At 42.4% G+C, this 14,107-nt stretch overlaps 1 protein-coding gene across 1 annotated transcript in view; it reads left to right on the plus strand.

Moving 5' to 3' along the window:
- The window catches only part of Usf3 (upstream transcription factor family member 3), a 41,707-nt gene extending 29,941 nt beyond the window's left edge, over positions 1-11,766 (plus strand). Inside the window, exons 6-7 of the mRNA XM_051191523.1 lie at positions 1,396-1,492; positions 4,142-11,766. Of these exons, the coding sequence (XP_051047480.1) occupies positions 1,396-1,492; positions 4,142-10,581 (6,537 nt within the window). The 3' untranslated portion in view covers positions 10,582-11,766. The remainder of the gene's footprint in view (positions 1-1,395; positions 1,493-4,141) is intronic.
- The last annotated feature ends 2,341 nt before the right edge of the window (positions 11,767-14,107 follow it).

Raw genomic sequence — 14,107 nt, forward strand, 5'->3', positions numbered from 1 at the left:
TCCGGCCTCCTTGGACATTCATACGCATAAACCCACACAAAGACACAAAACTTAAAATAATAAAATTTTTAAAAATTAAAAATACTCTAGTAATAATTATGTACTCACATGGTACAGAGAGAAATATTGCTACACTCTTCTCTTTTTGAAAAACTAGTAAATGTAGGACACTGCTGAGCCTAGACAGGCTACTGGAAGCAACAGAACTGGAGTTAGAGTGGTTGTGAGCCCCCATGCAGGTGCTGGGAAACAACCCCAGATCTTCTGCTAGAGCAATAAGTGACCTTAACTGCTAAGCTGTCTTTCTAGATTGCCTCTTCATGTAGGGTGCTAATCTGCAAGAGCAGTAAGTGTTCTTAACTGCTGAATCCTCACTCCATCTCTTTATTCTTGTGAAGCTGCTAATCCCTTTCATGAGGGTAGAACCCTTTCAGACTTCAGCTCCAAATGCCATCACATTACAGGTCAGAAATGGATTATATAAATTTAGCAGAAGGACAGAAACCACATGCTATCATCACCAAGCTCTTTCCTTGTCCTCTTTGAATTTCCTTTATACTACTTTTTGTGTATCATGCAAAACATTTTCACCTAATTTTGTGATGTGTGTGTGTGTGTGCATGTGTGTGCGTGTGCGCATGTGCAAGCATGCGTTTGTGCATGTGTATGGGGACCATAGGACAACTTTAGGTATCATTCTTCAGGAACCAAGCATTTCGGCTTTATTTGTATTGTGTTCTCAGGCAGGTGTGGATGTGGATGTACTTGTGTGTGCATGCACACGTGAAGGTTGGAGAACACTTCCTGTTCTGTCCCTTCTGGGACGCCTGCCTTCCCCTTACAGGTTGAATTCACAGAGTCACCTACTTCTGCCTCCTAAATTCTAGAATTAAAGGTGTTGGCAACTACATCCATCCCTTTCACCTTACTTCTTGAGACAGGATCTCTCTCTGGTTTGAGGCTCACCTATTGGGTTAGGCTGGCTGTCTTCACCTTCCCAGAGCTGGAATTACAAATACATGCCATTATGCCTGCCTTTTAAACTGATACTCAGTGAACTGAAGTCAGGTCTTCATGTTTACACAGCAAGCACCTGGCCAACTGAGCTATCTCCCTATTTTATCACTTGATTCTTGTGTGTGTGTGTGTGTGTGTGTGTGTGTGTGTGTATGTATGTGCGCGTGCGCGCACACTTAGGGGGTTTGCCTATTTTCCTACATAGTAACTACAGAGTAGTTTAATAAATCTAAAATAAGCAGGAGAAGCTTTTCAACTTTGTATCTAATTTGAATTTTAAAAAGTGACCCACTAAATTTGATAATCCAAAGTTTTGCATGTCTTCTTACAGGTTTTACCTTTTGATGAAATGTTTAAATGTGTAATTTTCTTTTGCAGAGCAAGAACATGATCCTGGACCAAGCCTTTAAGTACATAACAGAATTGAAGCGGCAAAACGATGAGCTCCTGCTTAATGGAGGGAACAATGAACAAGGTAGAGTCTTGCTGTGTCCTGTCTGCTAGACTATGCTATGCTTAGGTGTTTGTGTTGCAGTGATATTCACTAGAGGACATGGAAAGCTCCCCCAACCCTCAAATCAGCATAGACCCGCCTTCAAGGAGCCCAAGAAAATAGCATTGCAGATGAAATCATTGTAGCTGAACTCCTCTTCTTCCTATGTGGTTAATCTTGTAGAAATACATAACTTCAATTTCAATCCCTTGTGTGTGTTTCATGTATACCTAAGTCATGAAACTAATAGTGTTCAATCTCCTCTGTTCCACATAGATCTTGCAGTTAGGAGACTCACAAGATGACTCATAGAGGAGTTCTGCTCAGTATAATTTATAAACAAGATCAGAGGATAGCTCTGGGCCAGGTTTTAACAATGCATTGACTTAGAAAGCCAAAATACTCATTTCATAATTGTTTGCATTAATATAAAGTGTGTATTAAGCTGCCAGATCATTTAATGATACTTGATTTTTAGGTTTAGCTTTTTGTGCTGTGGCTTTGGATTTTTCCAGCATTGGAAAGAAGCTAAAAGGAACACACTCCAGGCCAGTGTAAAACTCGGGGTAGAAGGCTAATGGGTGGCCATTTATTATGGCTCTGGAAGGAACAGAATTTCCTGTGACAACCTAGTAGATTACCTTCAAAGGAACTATGTTTTGCTGAGTTTGGACAGTACTGTGCTATGCTACTTGTGATGGGCAAGAATGGTGTTAGGAACCATATCCAGGAGGGCCGCATTCGGACTCTTCCATACATCAGTTACATAGATGCTTTCCTAAGTCAGCTCTCTTTTGATGTACAGCCCCTTATAGGTAATTTCAGCAGGTAGTTAGATAACTGAAGTTGAGGAACATTGGGCAGCAGCCCATAAGACCCTTTGAAGGCCAGAATGATCCATAGACGTTTCCAACGGTAGCACCTTTGGCTCAGAACACAGAAGCTAAGCCAAATAGCCATGTTACCTTAGAGAAAGGGGAAGCTAATGAAAAAATACTAGGTGTGCAGGGCTCAGAAAGGGTCTAGTAGCCAGGCCAGGGGTGGGGCAGAGCCTGAAGCAGCCTCAGCAGGCTCTTTTGTCATCTCTGTTGTAATTGTTGTCCCTCTGGGTTTTTGTGCATATTTTCTATCTGCTCCCTGACTCTTGCATTGTTGTTGTTGTTCTTTTGATAGAAAATAATTTATTTCATTTAATGCAGAATAGAGGACAGAGCCTTCTCAAGGACAATGCCAGAGAGACTACTGTGCCAACCTGTGTTTCAGGCAGGCTTTATAATACTGTAGAAGAATGAGACAGCTTTTCCTTTAGAGCACATTCCTGTCCAGGAGATTAACAGGTCCATTTTAATAGACTCCTAATGAGGGGGGACAATGGTATGCTCTTTATCAGAAAGCTTCTAGTCAGATAGAATTCTTACAGTGTTTACACACACACACACACACACACAATACATATATATCATAATTATATGAAATATTATAATATAGTAGTAACCTTCCAAGTCAGTTCAGAATATCACATCTTTACTGAGAACTAGAGTCATGCCTTACATCTCATTTTTTTAGCCAATAACCAGAGCCCTGCAGTTCTGGTCCTTGGTTTAAAAAGAAGCCACTGATTATGAGGGAGGGTCTCATACCAATAAGCCCCAAGGCTGCTAATATCTACCTACCTATTACATTACCCCCTCAAGAAATGAGACCTAAAGTCATTTAGGAGTTGGACATCTAGTTAGCCTGGCTACTTTGGGCTTCAGTGGATATAGAAGAATTTAAGGTTTCTGTTCTTGTTGACTTTGTGATATATGAAGTTAAAATTGCTGAAGGATTGTCTGAGAATGGACGGATTGTAAACAAGAGGAGAAAAAAATAAGAATGTTAAGCATACAAAGTCCAAGACTGATATAATCACTACTAAGATTATAATAGGCACAATTCATTTCAACTCTGAAAATTCAGAGGTCCAATTCCAAAGCTATTTTCCAAAAGGGATGGTGGGTAATGTCTAGCATGGTTTTAACCTGGTTTTGTCAATCAGATGAGCCTTAAGCAGAATTAAGAATTATACCAATCATCCTTGATAATAAAGTAAGTGTCTTCTGTGGGTAGTTGTTAGGTAGTTGTGGCCACCCTTGGGCTACTATATTCCACAAGTTGAAGGATTTGAGCAAAGCCTGTTCAGCTCAAGTACGGAGGGCTACACCTTCAAATTCTGTATCATACAGTTTAAGAGGCCTATCACTTGTGGTAGGTAACCTTAAGCTCAGAGCCCTGAGCAGAGAGCCATTTGCTTATCAAAAGCATGTTACTAAGAATCAATCTGTCTTCCTGTTTCATCTGTTAGCTATGTTACTGAAAGGTTTGGATAAGGACTGCTGAGACTTGTACCCCATAGAGTTTTCCATGGTTGGCCTTTTAAGATATATTACATAGTTTAAAAGGAATAGAAAGGAGGCTTGGGTGTCACTCTTAGAAGAAAACCTTATAGCAGCAGAGAGCTCTTGGCTCTACTGAGGCATGTGAAGACTAGATTGGAATTCAGTAGCTTAGAACATGTATCTTTATTGTTATATTGTTCTTATAATCACTGACATTCACCAGTAGTTTTACATCTTTATTTCTAATTTTTAGCTGAAGAAATTAAAAAGCTACGGAAACAACTGGAAGAAATCCAAAAAGAAAATGGCCGATATATTGAATTATTGAAAGCAAATGACATATGCTTATATGATGACCCCACAATCCACTGGAAAGGAAATCTGAAAAACTCAAAGGTGTCAGTTGTTATTCCAAGTGACCAGGTCCAAAAAAACATCATTGTTTATTCCAACGGGAACCAGCCTGGGGGAAACAGCCAGGGGACAGCTGTTCAGGGAATAACCTTTAATGTTGGTCAGAGCTTGCAAAAGCAAACAGCCAATGTGGTGCCAGTGCAGAGGACCTGCAAGCTTGTGACTCCTGTGTCTATTTCTGGAGTTTATCCTTCTGAAAACAAGCCGTGGCATCAGACTACAGTGTCTACACTGGCCGCCAACCAGCCTGTTCCCCTTTGTCTTCCTGCTGCCATTTCTGCTCAAAATATTCTTGAACTTTCTACTTCTGAAAGCCAATCAAGTGTGCTTGGTGCCCCTGGCGGCTCACTGATCACTGTTTCAGTTGGCCCTGACCCTCACCAACATCGTTCCTTGCACACATGCCTAATTGATCAAAATGCTTCAGAAAACAGCAGTGGGCAAGAGAGCCCTAAATCAAAGAAAACAGTTGCATGCGCCACAAGTGTCTCCTCCAGCAGCTCAGCACCTGCCTCTAAGGAGCATCATGAAACCAAATCTGGCCCAAGTGTGCAGGGCTCCAGTGGAGATTTGCAGAGCACCATTGTTGTGTCAGTTACTACCACAGTATGCTCTGAGACTCCCAGACCTGCAGATGATTCTTCTCCAGTAAGCATTAGCAAGACAGCAGACTCCACAACTACAACAACAGTGGTGCCACCAGCTCATGTCAGAGTAGCGAAAACCACGCTCCCGGTGAGCAGTCTTTCTGCAAAGCCTTTGGACAACAGTTGGACCCTTTCATGTTCTTTGCCTTCCTCAAGTGTTAGTGCTTCAGATTTGAAAAACATCAACAGCCTTACCCGAATCTCTTCAGCTGGAAACACACAGACAACATGGACTACTTTGCACCTGGCCGGAAACACTATTCAGCCTTTAAGCCAGACATCGTCTTCTGCTGTGACTCCAGTATCAAATGAGTCTGGTACCAGCCCTACCCCAAACCGCCACAAGCATGTGTCTACAGGCATCACCTTAAGTAATTCCCTTCCAGTAGATGGGCAGCCAGTTGAGCAAGTAGTGGTAACTTTGCCCTCATGTCCACCTTTACCTATGCAGCCACCAATTGCCCAGCCACAAGTTAAATCTCAGCCTCCAAAAAGTATCCTGCCCTTGAATTCAGCCATGCAAGTGATTCAGATGGCTCAGCCTGTTGGGTCAGCTGTCACTGCATCTCCAGGTAACCAAAATGTTATTATTCTTCAGCCACCCAGTACGACCCCATGCCCTGCAATGTTGAGGACAGAAGTTCCCAACCAAACAGTAGGTCAACAGATTGTCATCATACAGGCAGCCAATCAGAACCCTTTGCCACTCCTCTCTGCTCCCCATCCTGGTCCTGTTCGACTTCCTGTCAATGGGGCCAGTACTATACTAGGTTCTCATAATTCAGTGCAAAGTGTGCCAGCCCCACAGACTTTTGGAGGAAAGCATCTTGTCCACATATTACCAAGACCTTCATCTTTATCCACGTCTAATTCAACCCAAACCTTTTCTGTTACCATGTCAAACCAACAGCAGCCTCAAACTATTTCTTTAAATGGACAGCTCTTTGCTTTGCAGCCTGTCATGTCTTCATCAGGAACTACAAATCAAACCCCTATGCAAATTATTCAACCTACCACCAGCGAAGATCCAAATACCAATGTTGCTCTGAACACATTTGGGGCTTTGGCTAGCCTCAATCAGAGCATATCACAGATGGCTGGGCAAAGCTGTGTGCAATTGTCTGTTAGCCAGTCTGCTAATCCTCAGACTTCTGCAAACAGTCAAACCAGCCCAGCTAACTGTGCTTCACTAACAACAGCTGTAGCACCTACCATGACAACAGATAATTCAGCCACACTACCCAGTACTTATAGTCTTGCAACAGCTTCCTCAACAAACACCATCACTTGTTTGCCCCCTACTATGAAATCAAAAAGACTGAACAAGAAGCCAGGTGCCAAGAAACACTTAGCAGCTAACAAGCCAGCATGTCCCCTGAATTCAGTCAGAGATGTGGGCAAGCTAGATGGCCCCAGAACAGACAGCTCAGCAGAGCTGTCATGTAGTGATGGACAGCTGGACAGCCTCCCTGTCAGCCTACCATCTGTTGCTGTGTCCCAGGCAAAGAGTGTTAGTATTTCTGCTTCACATTCTTTGGACATTCTGAATTCTGAATCAGTAATCCCTGAGTCTGTGTCCAAGTCTAAGTCAGTAGAAGACTGTAGCTCATCCTCCCAAGAATCTGAAACAAATGAACAGTTTGCAGTGGCCCCAGCAAAATCCAAAGATTCTACTCCCATCTTACAAGAGACATCTCAGGGTACACCACCAACTACTGTAGCATTGTCCAGTGCTACAAAATCCTGTACTTCAACCGATGTGTTGGTTCCATCTGCTCTCGAATCCCAGATTTTGGTTTCTCAGGTTTCTGGTATGTCATCTACTACAAGCACTTCAAGCACTGACTGTATTTCTGAGGTAGAAATTGTGGCAGAACCTTGCCCAGTTCAGCAAGATTCACTGGACACCATGCAGACAGCAGGGTCTTTAAAAGAGCAAGGTCTAACTATGTTGCTGTCTGATCTTACTAAAGAAAAAGACCTTCAAAAATCATCTCTTTCTGTCCAGATTGATCACCCTGATTTTTCTCCAGAAAATTCTAAAATAGGTGATTCTAACATTGATTTGCATCCTAAGCAGGAACTGTTACTGATGAATGATGATAGAGACCCACCACAGCACCACTCCTGTCTCCCTGATCAAGAGGTTATTAATGGTTCTTTGCTCACCAGTAGGCAGGCTGACTCTCCTATGTCAACCAGCTCTGGCAGTAGTCGTAGTTTCTCCGTTGCATCTATGCTTCCTGAAACAGCTCGAGAAGATGTAACCAGCAGCACAACAACTAATACATGTGACAGTTGTACCTTTGCAGAGCAAACTGATATTGTAGCCCTGGCAGCAAGAGCTATTTTGGATCAGGAGAATATTGACAAGGGAAGGGTTGGCACACAGACTGAGATGAGAGAGGTTACTTCCAAGCCTTCTGAACCCTCTTTAGAGGGAGAGCAGAGTTTTAAGCCACAGCTCCATAAGGAACCATGCACAGGACAGGCAGATACAACACCAAATGAATTTAACTCTCAGGACTCAGTGGAAGTCACGGTCAATAGGCCTCTGGAAAAGCCAAGCTGTTCCCTAGGAATTAAAACTTCGGATTCTTCCTTACAGGTGTCAGCATCTCAGCCGCCTAGTCTTACCAGTTTAAGTGTGAATAATCTTATCCATCAGAGTGGCATCAACCATCCTCTGGTCAGCTGCACAGGGTTATCACAGGCTTCGGAACAAACATCTATTCCTGTGACAGTTAATATGACTGTTGCATCCAGTTCTTATGGTAGCCAGCCTCCTGTGCCACCTCTGATGACAGAATATTCCCAGGAACAGCTCAGTAGCATGACTAACGTCTTACCAAATCCACAGATACAAGAACCCCTTTCAAAGCCTAGTCACGAAAGCCGTAAAGATTCTGCAAAGCGCACTGTACAAGATGATCTTTTACTGTCTTCAGCCAAACGCCAAAAGCATTGTCAGCCAGCCCCTCTCAGGCTTGAAAGTATGCCCCTGATGAGCCAGACCCCAGACAGCATTCCTGATCAAACTCAAATGATGGCGAGTCAGATCCCCACCAACTCTTCAAACTCAGTGGTACCTGCTAGCAACCCAGCCCACGGAGACAGCCTTACTCGGCTATTCCCACCTGGTAATAACTTTGCGGCACCTGCATTGAGGCAGACGGAAGTTCAGTGTAGTTCTCAGCCTCCAGTTGCTGAGCAACAGCAGCAAACTCAGGCAAGTCAACATCTGCAGGCCCTACAGCAGCATGTACCAACTCAAGGGGTATCTCACCTCCACACCAACCATCTCTACATCAAGCAGCAGCAGCAGCAGCAGCAGCAGCAAGCAGGGCAGTTAAGAGAGAGGCATCACTTGTATCAGCTGCAGCATCATGTGCCTCATGCAGACAGTGCTGTCCACTCCCAACCCCATATTGTGCACCAACAGAGAACTCTACAACAGGAAGTACAGATGCAGAAGAAGAGGAATCTGGTTCAGGGCACTCCTGCCTCTCAGCTATCCTTACAACCAAAGCACCATGGAACTGATCAGTCAAGATCCAAGAGTAGTCAGCCACATCCTCACCATCAACAGATACAGCAACAGATACAGCAACACTTTGCAAATTCCCAGCCGGAGAAGAGCTGTGAAAACCCTTCAACTAGCCGGGGCCACCATAGCCATGCCCAGAACCACCTCAGTCAAGACATTCTGCACCAGCAACAGGATGTTGGGAGCAGACAACAAGGTTCAGCAGTTTCTTCTGACCATGTACCTGGGCATAATCCAATGCAGAGGCTTTTGCCATCAAGAGGCTTAGAGCAGCAAATGGTATCCCAACCCAGTATTGTGAGTAGGTCTTCAGACATGACCTGTACTCCGCACAGGCCAGAGAGAAACCGAGTGTCAAGTTACTCTGCTGAGGCTCTCATTGGAAAGTCGTCTTCTACTTCAGAGCAGAGAATGGGCATGTCACTTCAGGGCTCAAGGGCTTCAGAGCAGCTTGAAATGAGAAGTTATCTTGATGTTCCCAGGAATAAGAGCTTGGCTCTTCATAACATGCAAGGTCGAATGGACCATACCGTCCCCCTTCCTGATTGTCAGACATTCAAACCAGCTGGAGCCAGCCAACAGTCCCAGAGTAATTTTGAAGTACAATCTTCAAGAAATAATGAGATAGGTAACCCTGTGCCCTCACTGAGAAGTATGCAGTCCCAGGCTTTTCGAATTAGTCAGAACACTGGCCCACCACCAATCGACCGACAAAAGAGGTTACCTTATCCACCAGTTCAGAGCATCCCAACAGGAAATGCTGTCCCACCAAGGGACAATGAGAATACATGTCACCAGAGTTTCATGCAAAGTTTACTTGCTCCTCACCTTGGTGATCAAGTCATTGGGAGCCAAAGGTCACTTTCAGAACATCCAAGGAATACCCAGTGTGGTCCATCTTCAACAATTGAATATAATTGTCCCCCAACTCGTGAAAGTGTTCATATTAGAAGAGAGAGTGAAAGTCAGAATAGGGAGAGTTGTGACATGTCTTTAGGTACAATTAACACCAGGAACAGCACTTTGAATATTCCTTTTTCAAGTTCCTCTTCCTCAGGAGATATTCAAGGTCGAAACACAAGCCCCAATGTTTCTGTCCAGAAATCCAATCCCATGAGGATTACTGATAGTCATGGGACCAAGAGTCACATGAACCCTCCTGTTACATCCAACATGCATGGGGTAGCAAGGCCAACTTTACCACACCCATCTGTGTCTCATGGGAATGCTGACCAAGGACCGCCTGTACGTCAGGCTAACTCTTCAGTTGCCCAGAGGTCAAGACATCCCCTGCAAGACAGCACTGGTTCCAAAATTCGCCAGCCTGAAAGAAATCGTTCTGGAAATCAAAGGCACAGTAATGTCTTTGATCCAAGTCTTCCTCATCTTCCTCTCTCTGCTGGTGGCAGCATGATTCTTGGACGTCAGCAACCTGCCACAGAGAAGAGAGGGAGTATTGTCCGTTTCATGCCTGATAGTCCACAAGTACCTAATGATAATTCAGGTCCTGACCAGCATACGCTGTCACAAAATTTTGGTTTCCCCTTTATTCCCGAGGGTGGCATGAATCCACCAATAAATGCAAATACTTCCTTCATTCCACAGGTTACGCAACCTAGTGCCACACGAACTCCAGCTCTCATCCCAGTAGATCCCCAAAACACTCTACCCTCCTTCTACCCACCCTACTCTCCTGCTCATCCTACTCTGTCCAATGACATTTCAATCCCTTATTTTTCTAATCAAATGTTCTCCAATCCTAGCACAGAGAAAGTAAACAGTGGAAGTTTAAACAACCGATTTGGATCCATTTTATCTCCTCCCAGACCTGTTGGCTTTGCACAGCCGAGCTTTCCTCTTCTCCCTGAAATGCCGCCAATGCACATGGCCAACTCTCACCTATCCAATTTTAATATGACGTCATTGTTTCCAGAAATAGCAACAGCTCTTCCTGATGGCTCAGCGATGTCACCTTTGCTCACCATAGCAAACTCCTCTGCTTCTGACTCCTCCAAGCAGTCCTCAAACAGACCTGCTCACAACATAAGCCATATCTTAGGTCATGACTGCAGCTCAGCCGTTTAAATCCAGAGAAACTAAATGTGAAGGTTAGGGTTGAAGCAACAACTGTTCTTGTATATGCACATGCACATTGAGAGAGCTTGTGTGGGTATGTGTCTTTGTTTTGGATAACCATGTTTCAATTAACTTCTGATTATAAGGAAGGCATGTCAGAGAGGATGTATACACTGGGGTTGTCAAAACAATCACCTTTCATTTCTTTAATCGTCTAAATGATTTCCCTTTCCAAGTCTGATATATAATCTTTTATTCCCTAAGTACTAATGAACAAGAAGTTGAAGAGATCTTGGCACATGCTGGATGGTAGAAAGGAACTGAGATTTTAAACGTAATTGTTTAAAAAAATAAATAGTTGAGATGGTTGGGTTGCAAATCCAAAAGTAAAAGCAGCTTAAAAAACATGATTCATCACTAGGTTGATGTCAACATCTAACAATTCTGAACCATGGCAAGTGATAAATTGATAATGGATTAAATTCCCATAAGTAAAATCAAGGAGATAGAAAATATATGAAGCTTTCTTACAGAGACTTCTTTCTTAATTGTACTTTTTAATAAATTACCTAAATTTCATGTCTTGTTCTTCAAAGTAGAGAACCACATTATCCTTTAATGTGCCAAGATCATGTAAAGCAAAAGTCTTCCTGAGACAATGAGCCTGAAAAAATACAAAGCTGAGACGAAATACAGAAATGCTTTCCACTTAGTACTTGGGTTTTGCATTAGGCCAAAGAATAACAGCAGTTGTCCTGTGGCTTTCGCTTGAGTCAGTTAGTGACCAGTGAGTGCTTCACCAGTCGACTTGATATAGTATTCTCTCTTCATTCTGTTTGTTTGGTCTTGAAATAAAGTCATTTACAATCACTTAAATTTTAGAACTGCTCAGTAAATATGGTGTTTAGAAGACACATTTGAGCCTTTTCAGATACTTCTGAATAGTTTTAAGCTGTCCCAGTATTTTCACTGACTGATTATTTATATTAAATATTGCATTGTAAATTGCATTATTATTCTTCATAACAGTTATATTAAGAAAATGAATTCCTATTTTTCTTGTAGGTATGAAATGGTGCTTCACAAAAATACATTCTCTATGTATATCTGTGAGTTCATGAGTGAAAGTACATGTGAAAATGGGTTTTAAAGTATAGACTGGTCCTTACTATTGAAGATGTATATCATATATATGTGTGTGTGTATATGTATGTATGTGTGTGTATGTATATATATACATATATATGTCATGTTGTACATGATGAATGGATATAATCTTGTCTCATTAAAAATGAACAGATTGCAAGACAGTAGGACTGCCGTCTACGAATGGGAAATGGAGGTTTGCTCCAGAGCAGTGGTTCTAACCTTCCTAACCCTTCAACCCTTAATACAGTTCCTCCTGCTGTGGTAGCTCCTAACATAAAATTATTTTCATTGCTACTTCATAACTGTAACTTTGCTCCTGTTATGAATTGTAATGTAAGTATCTGTGTTTTTTGATGCTCTTAGGTGACCACTGTGAAAGAGTGTTAATGACCCACAGGTGGGGAACCCCTGCTCTAAAGCATAGGAAAACTTTCTATAGTTTATTTTAAATTCTTCTCTCATACATAACATCCCAACTGGTTTCCCTTCCTCCAGTCTTCTCAGATCCCCTCCCCCACCTCTCCAGTTCCAGATCCAATTGTCCATTTCCCCAAAAAAAGTTTAACAAAAGAACAGACCTCCCAGGGATGTCTACCAAACAAGGCATAACAAGTTACAACAAAACTAGGCAGAAACCCTAATATCAAGGTTGGATAAGGCAACCCCGTAGGAGGAAAAGGGTCCTGTGGTAGGTGTTTTTTAACCCTGCTGAATTAGTCATGAATTTTAAAGCATGTATTAAATCTTGAGAACTTAAAACTAAGAAAAAAATATATGTAGTGATTAAAAAAACATTTGAATTCTTAGTTTTCAGTTGTTGCTACACTCTGTTGAAAACTGAATGGAGAGAGGGAGAGGTACACAGAGATGGTCCCAGTGACTTGGTGAAAGCAAGCCTAGGGACCAGCAGAGGTTTGGGGTTTTTCATTTGGGTTTGTTTCCTTGTTATACTACTAAAGCCTCCCAAGACCTGATCAGAGCAGTTACCACTGAATGCCTGTCTAAAGGTCCAGCAAAAGGGTTGCTTGTACCTTGTTAACTGTTTTCACGAAACCTCTTAGTTTCTGCTGCCCTTGAAAATCAGCCCTCCTGGTGAACAAAGCAAACCCAAGCTTCTTCCCTACATGGTGTCCCTGGGGGAGAACTTCACAGTTGCATTACTTAACGAATAAACACCACAATAGAAAAGTTACTGAGGAAAAAATCATTCGTGAATAGCTCTTAAGCATTAATATTCAGAATTTTCTTTGTACTGGAAAGGTCCAGTTTGCAGATTTCATTAAAGGTAGTGTTCTGTATAGCCATTCATAACTCTCTCCCACCTTCCCTTAGTGGCTGTCTTTCATCTATGCATCCTTACTTCAGGGTAGCTCTTTGAGTTCTGAGGGGTGGACTAGCTTGCTTGGAACTAAGGTTACATGCTGTGAGAAACTCCATTTTTGTGTTGTGTTTCTGAGATAGGCATGTTGCTGTGTTGTCCAGACTGGCCTTGAGTTCCTGGGCATAAGTAGTACTTTATCTCAGCCTCCTAGGTAGCTGGAACTAGAGGTGCATGCACTCCACCGCCCAGCTGAGAAACTCCATTTGCATTTGCAGCACAAAGTCCTAAAGCCTGTTAATACTTTGTGTTATTTTTGTTTGGTTGTCTGCTGCTCAGCTCTATCCTGAGATAGCATTGCTTTGTCAGTAATGCAGTGAGAATTAGTGAGAGCTCAGTACTGTAAGGTTGTCTGACTCTCAGCCTTTTGTGACCATCTGGAGAGAGATGTAAAGGTCTACAAATAGTTGGGCTCCTGCTTACATGTGGTTCTAAAGACATAATTAATGCACATGTGTGTTAGGGATCATTTCATGCATGGACTCGGATGAGAAAGAGTTTGCACTGCGCTCCTACTTGGTTTAAAAGTCTGGCTACTTAGTGTTAATAATTAAAGCTACATGATTTGGGGAGGAAACAAATGGTTTCTGGTAATATCTAGATAAAACTTTAGTTGAAATAATGGAAGAAAATGCAGTACAATTTGATCCTAAGTTTCATGTTGTCCTAACCTTTTAACGTGACTTTGTAAGGCATCTCCACAGGTAACTTCGTAGTTTCTGGAAGTACACAAACTCATGCCCACTTCCTAAGTGAGAGCCATTGATTAACTCACTTTATTCTAACTCTTGATCATACAGAACCCATGAATGTGCCCGTTCCTCTCAGCATCCCACAGTAAGTTCTGATGAAGTACAAATTTTAGATTCCTCTGTGTAAGTGTCTTCAGTGAGTTTGTTAAACCGTAGATCAGATTAATCCATTTTAACATTTTTAATAGATATTGGGGTTTTATAAGTCACATCTCTTTAGGAGTTATGTTTTTGTTTTTATCAGAGCAGTTCTGAG

The sequence above is a fragment of the Phodopus roborovskii genome, unplaced genomic scaffold, assembly GCF_943737965.1.
Source record: "Phodopus roborovskii unplaced genomic scaffold, PHOROB, whole genome shotgun sequence".
Taxonomy (NCBI): domain Eukaryota; kingdom Metazoa; phylum Chordata; class Mammalia; order Rodentia; family Cricetidae; genus Phodopus; species Phodopus roborovskii.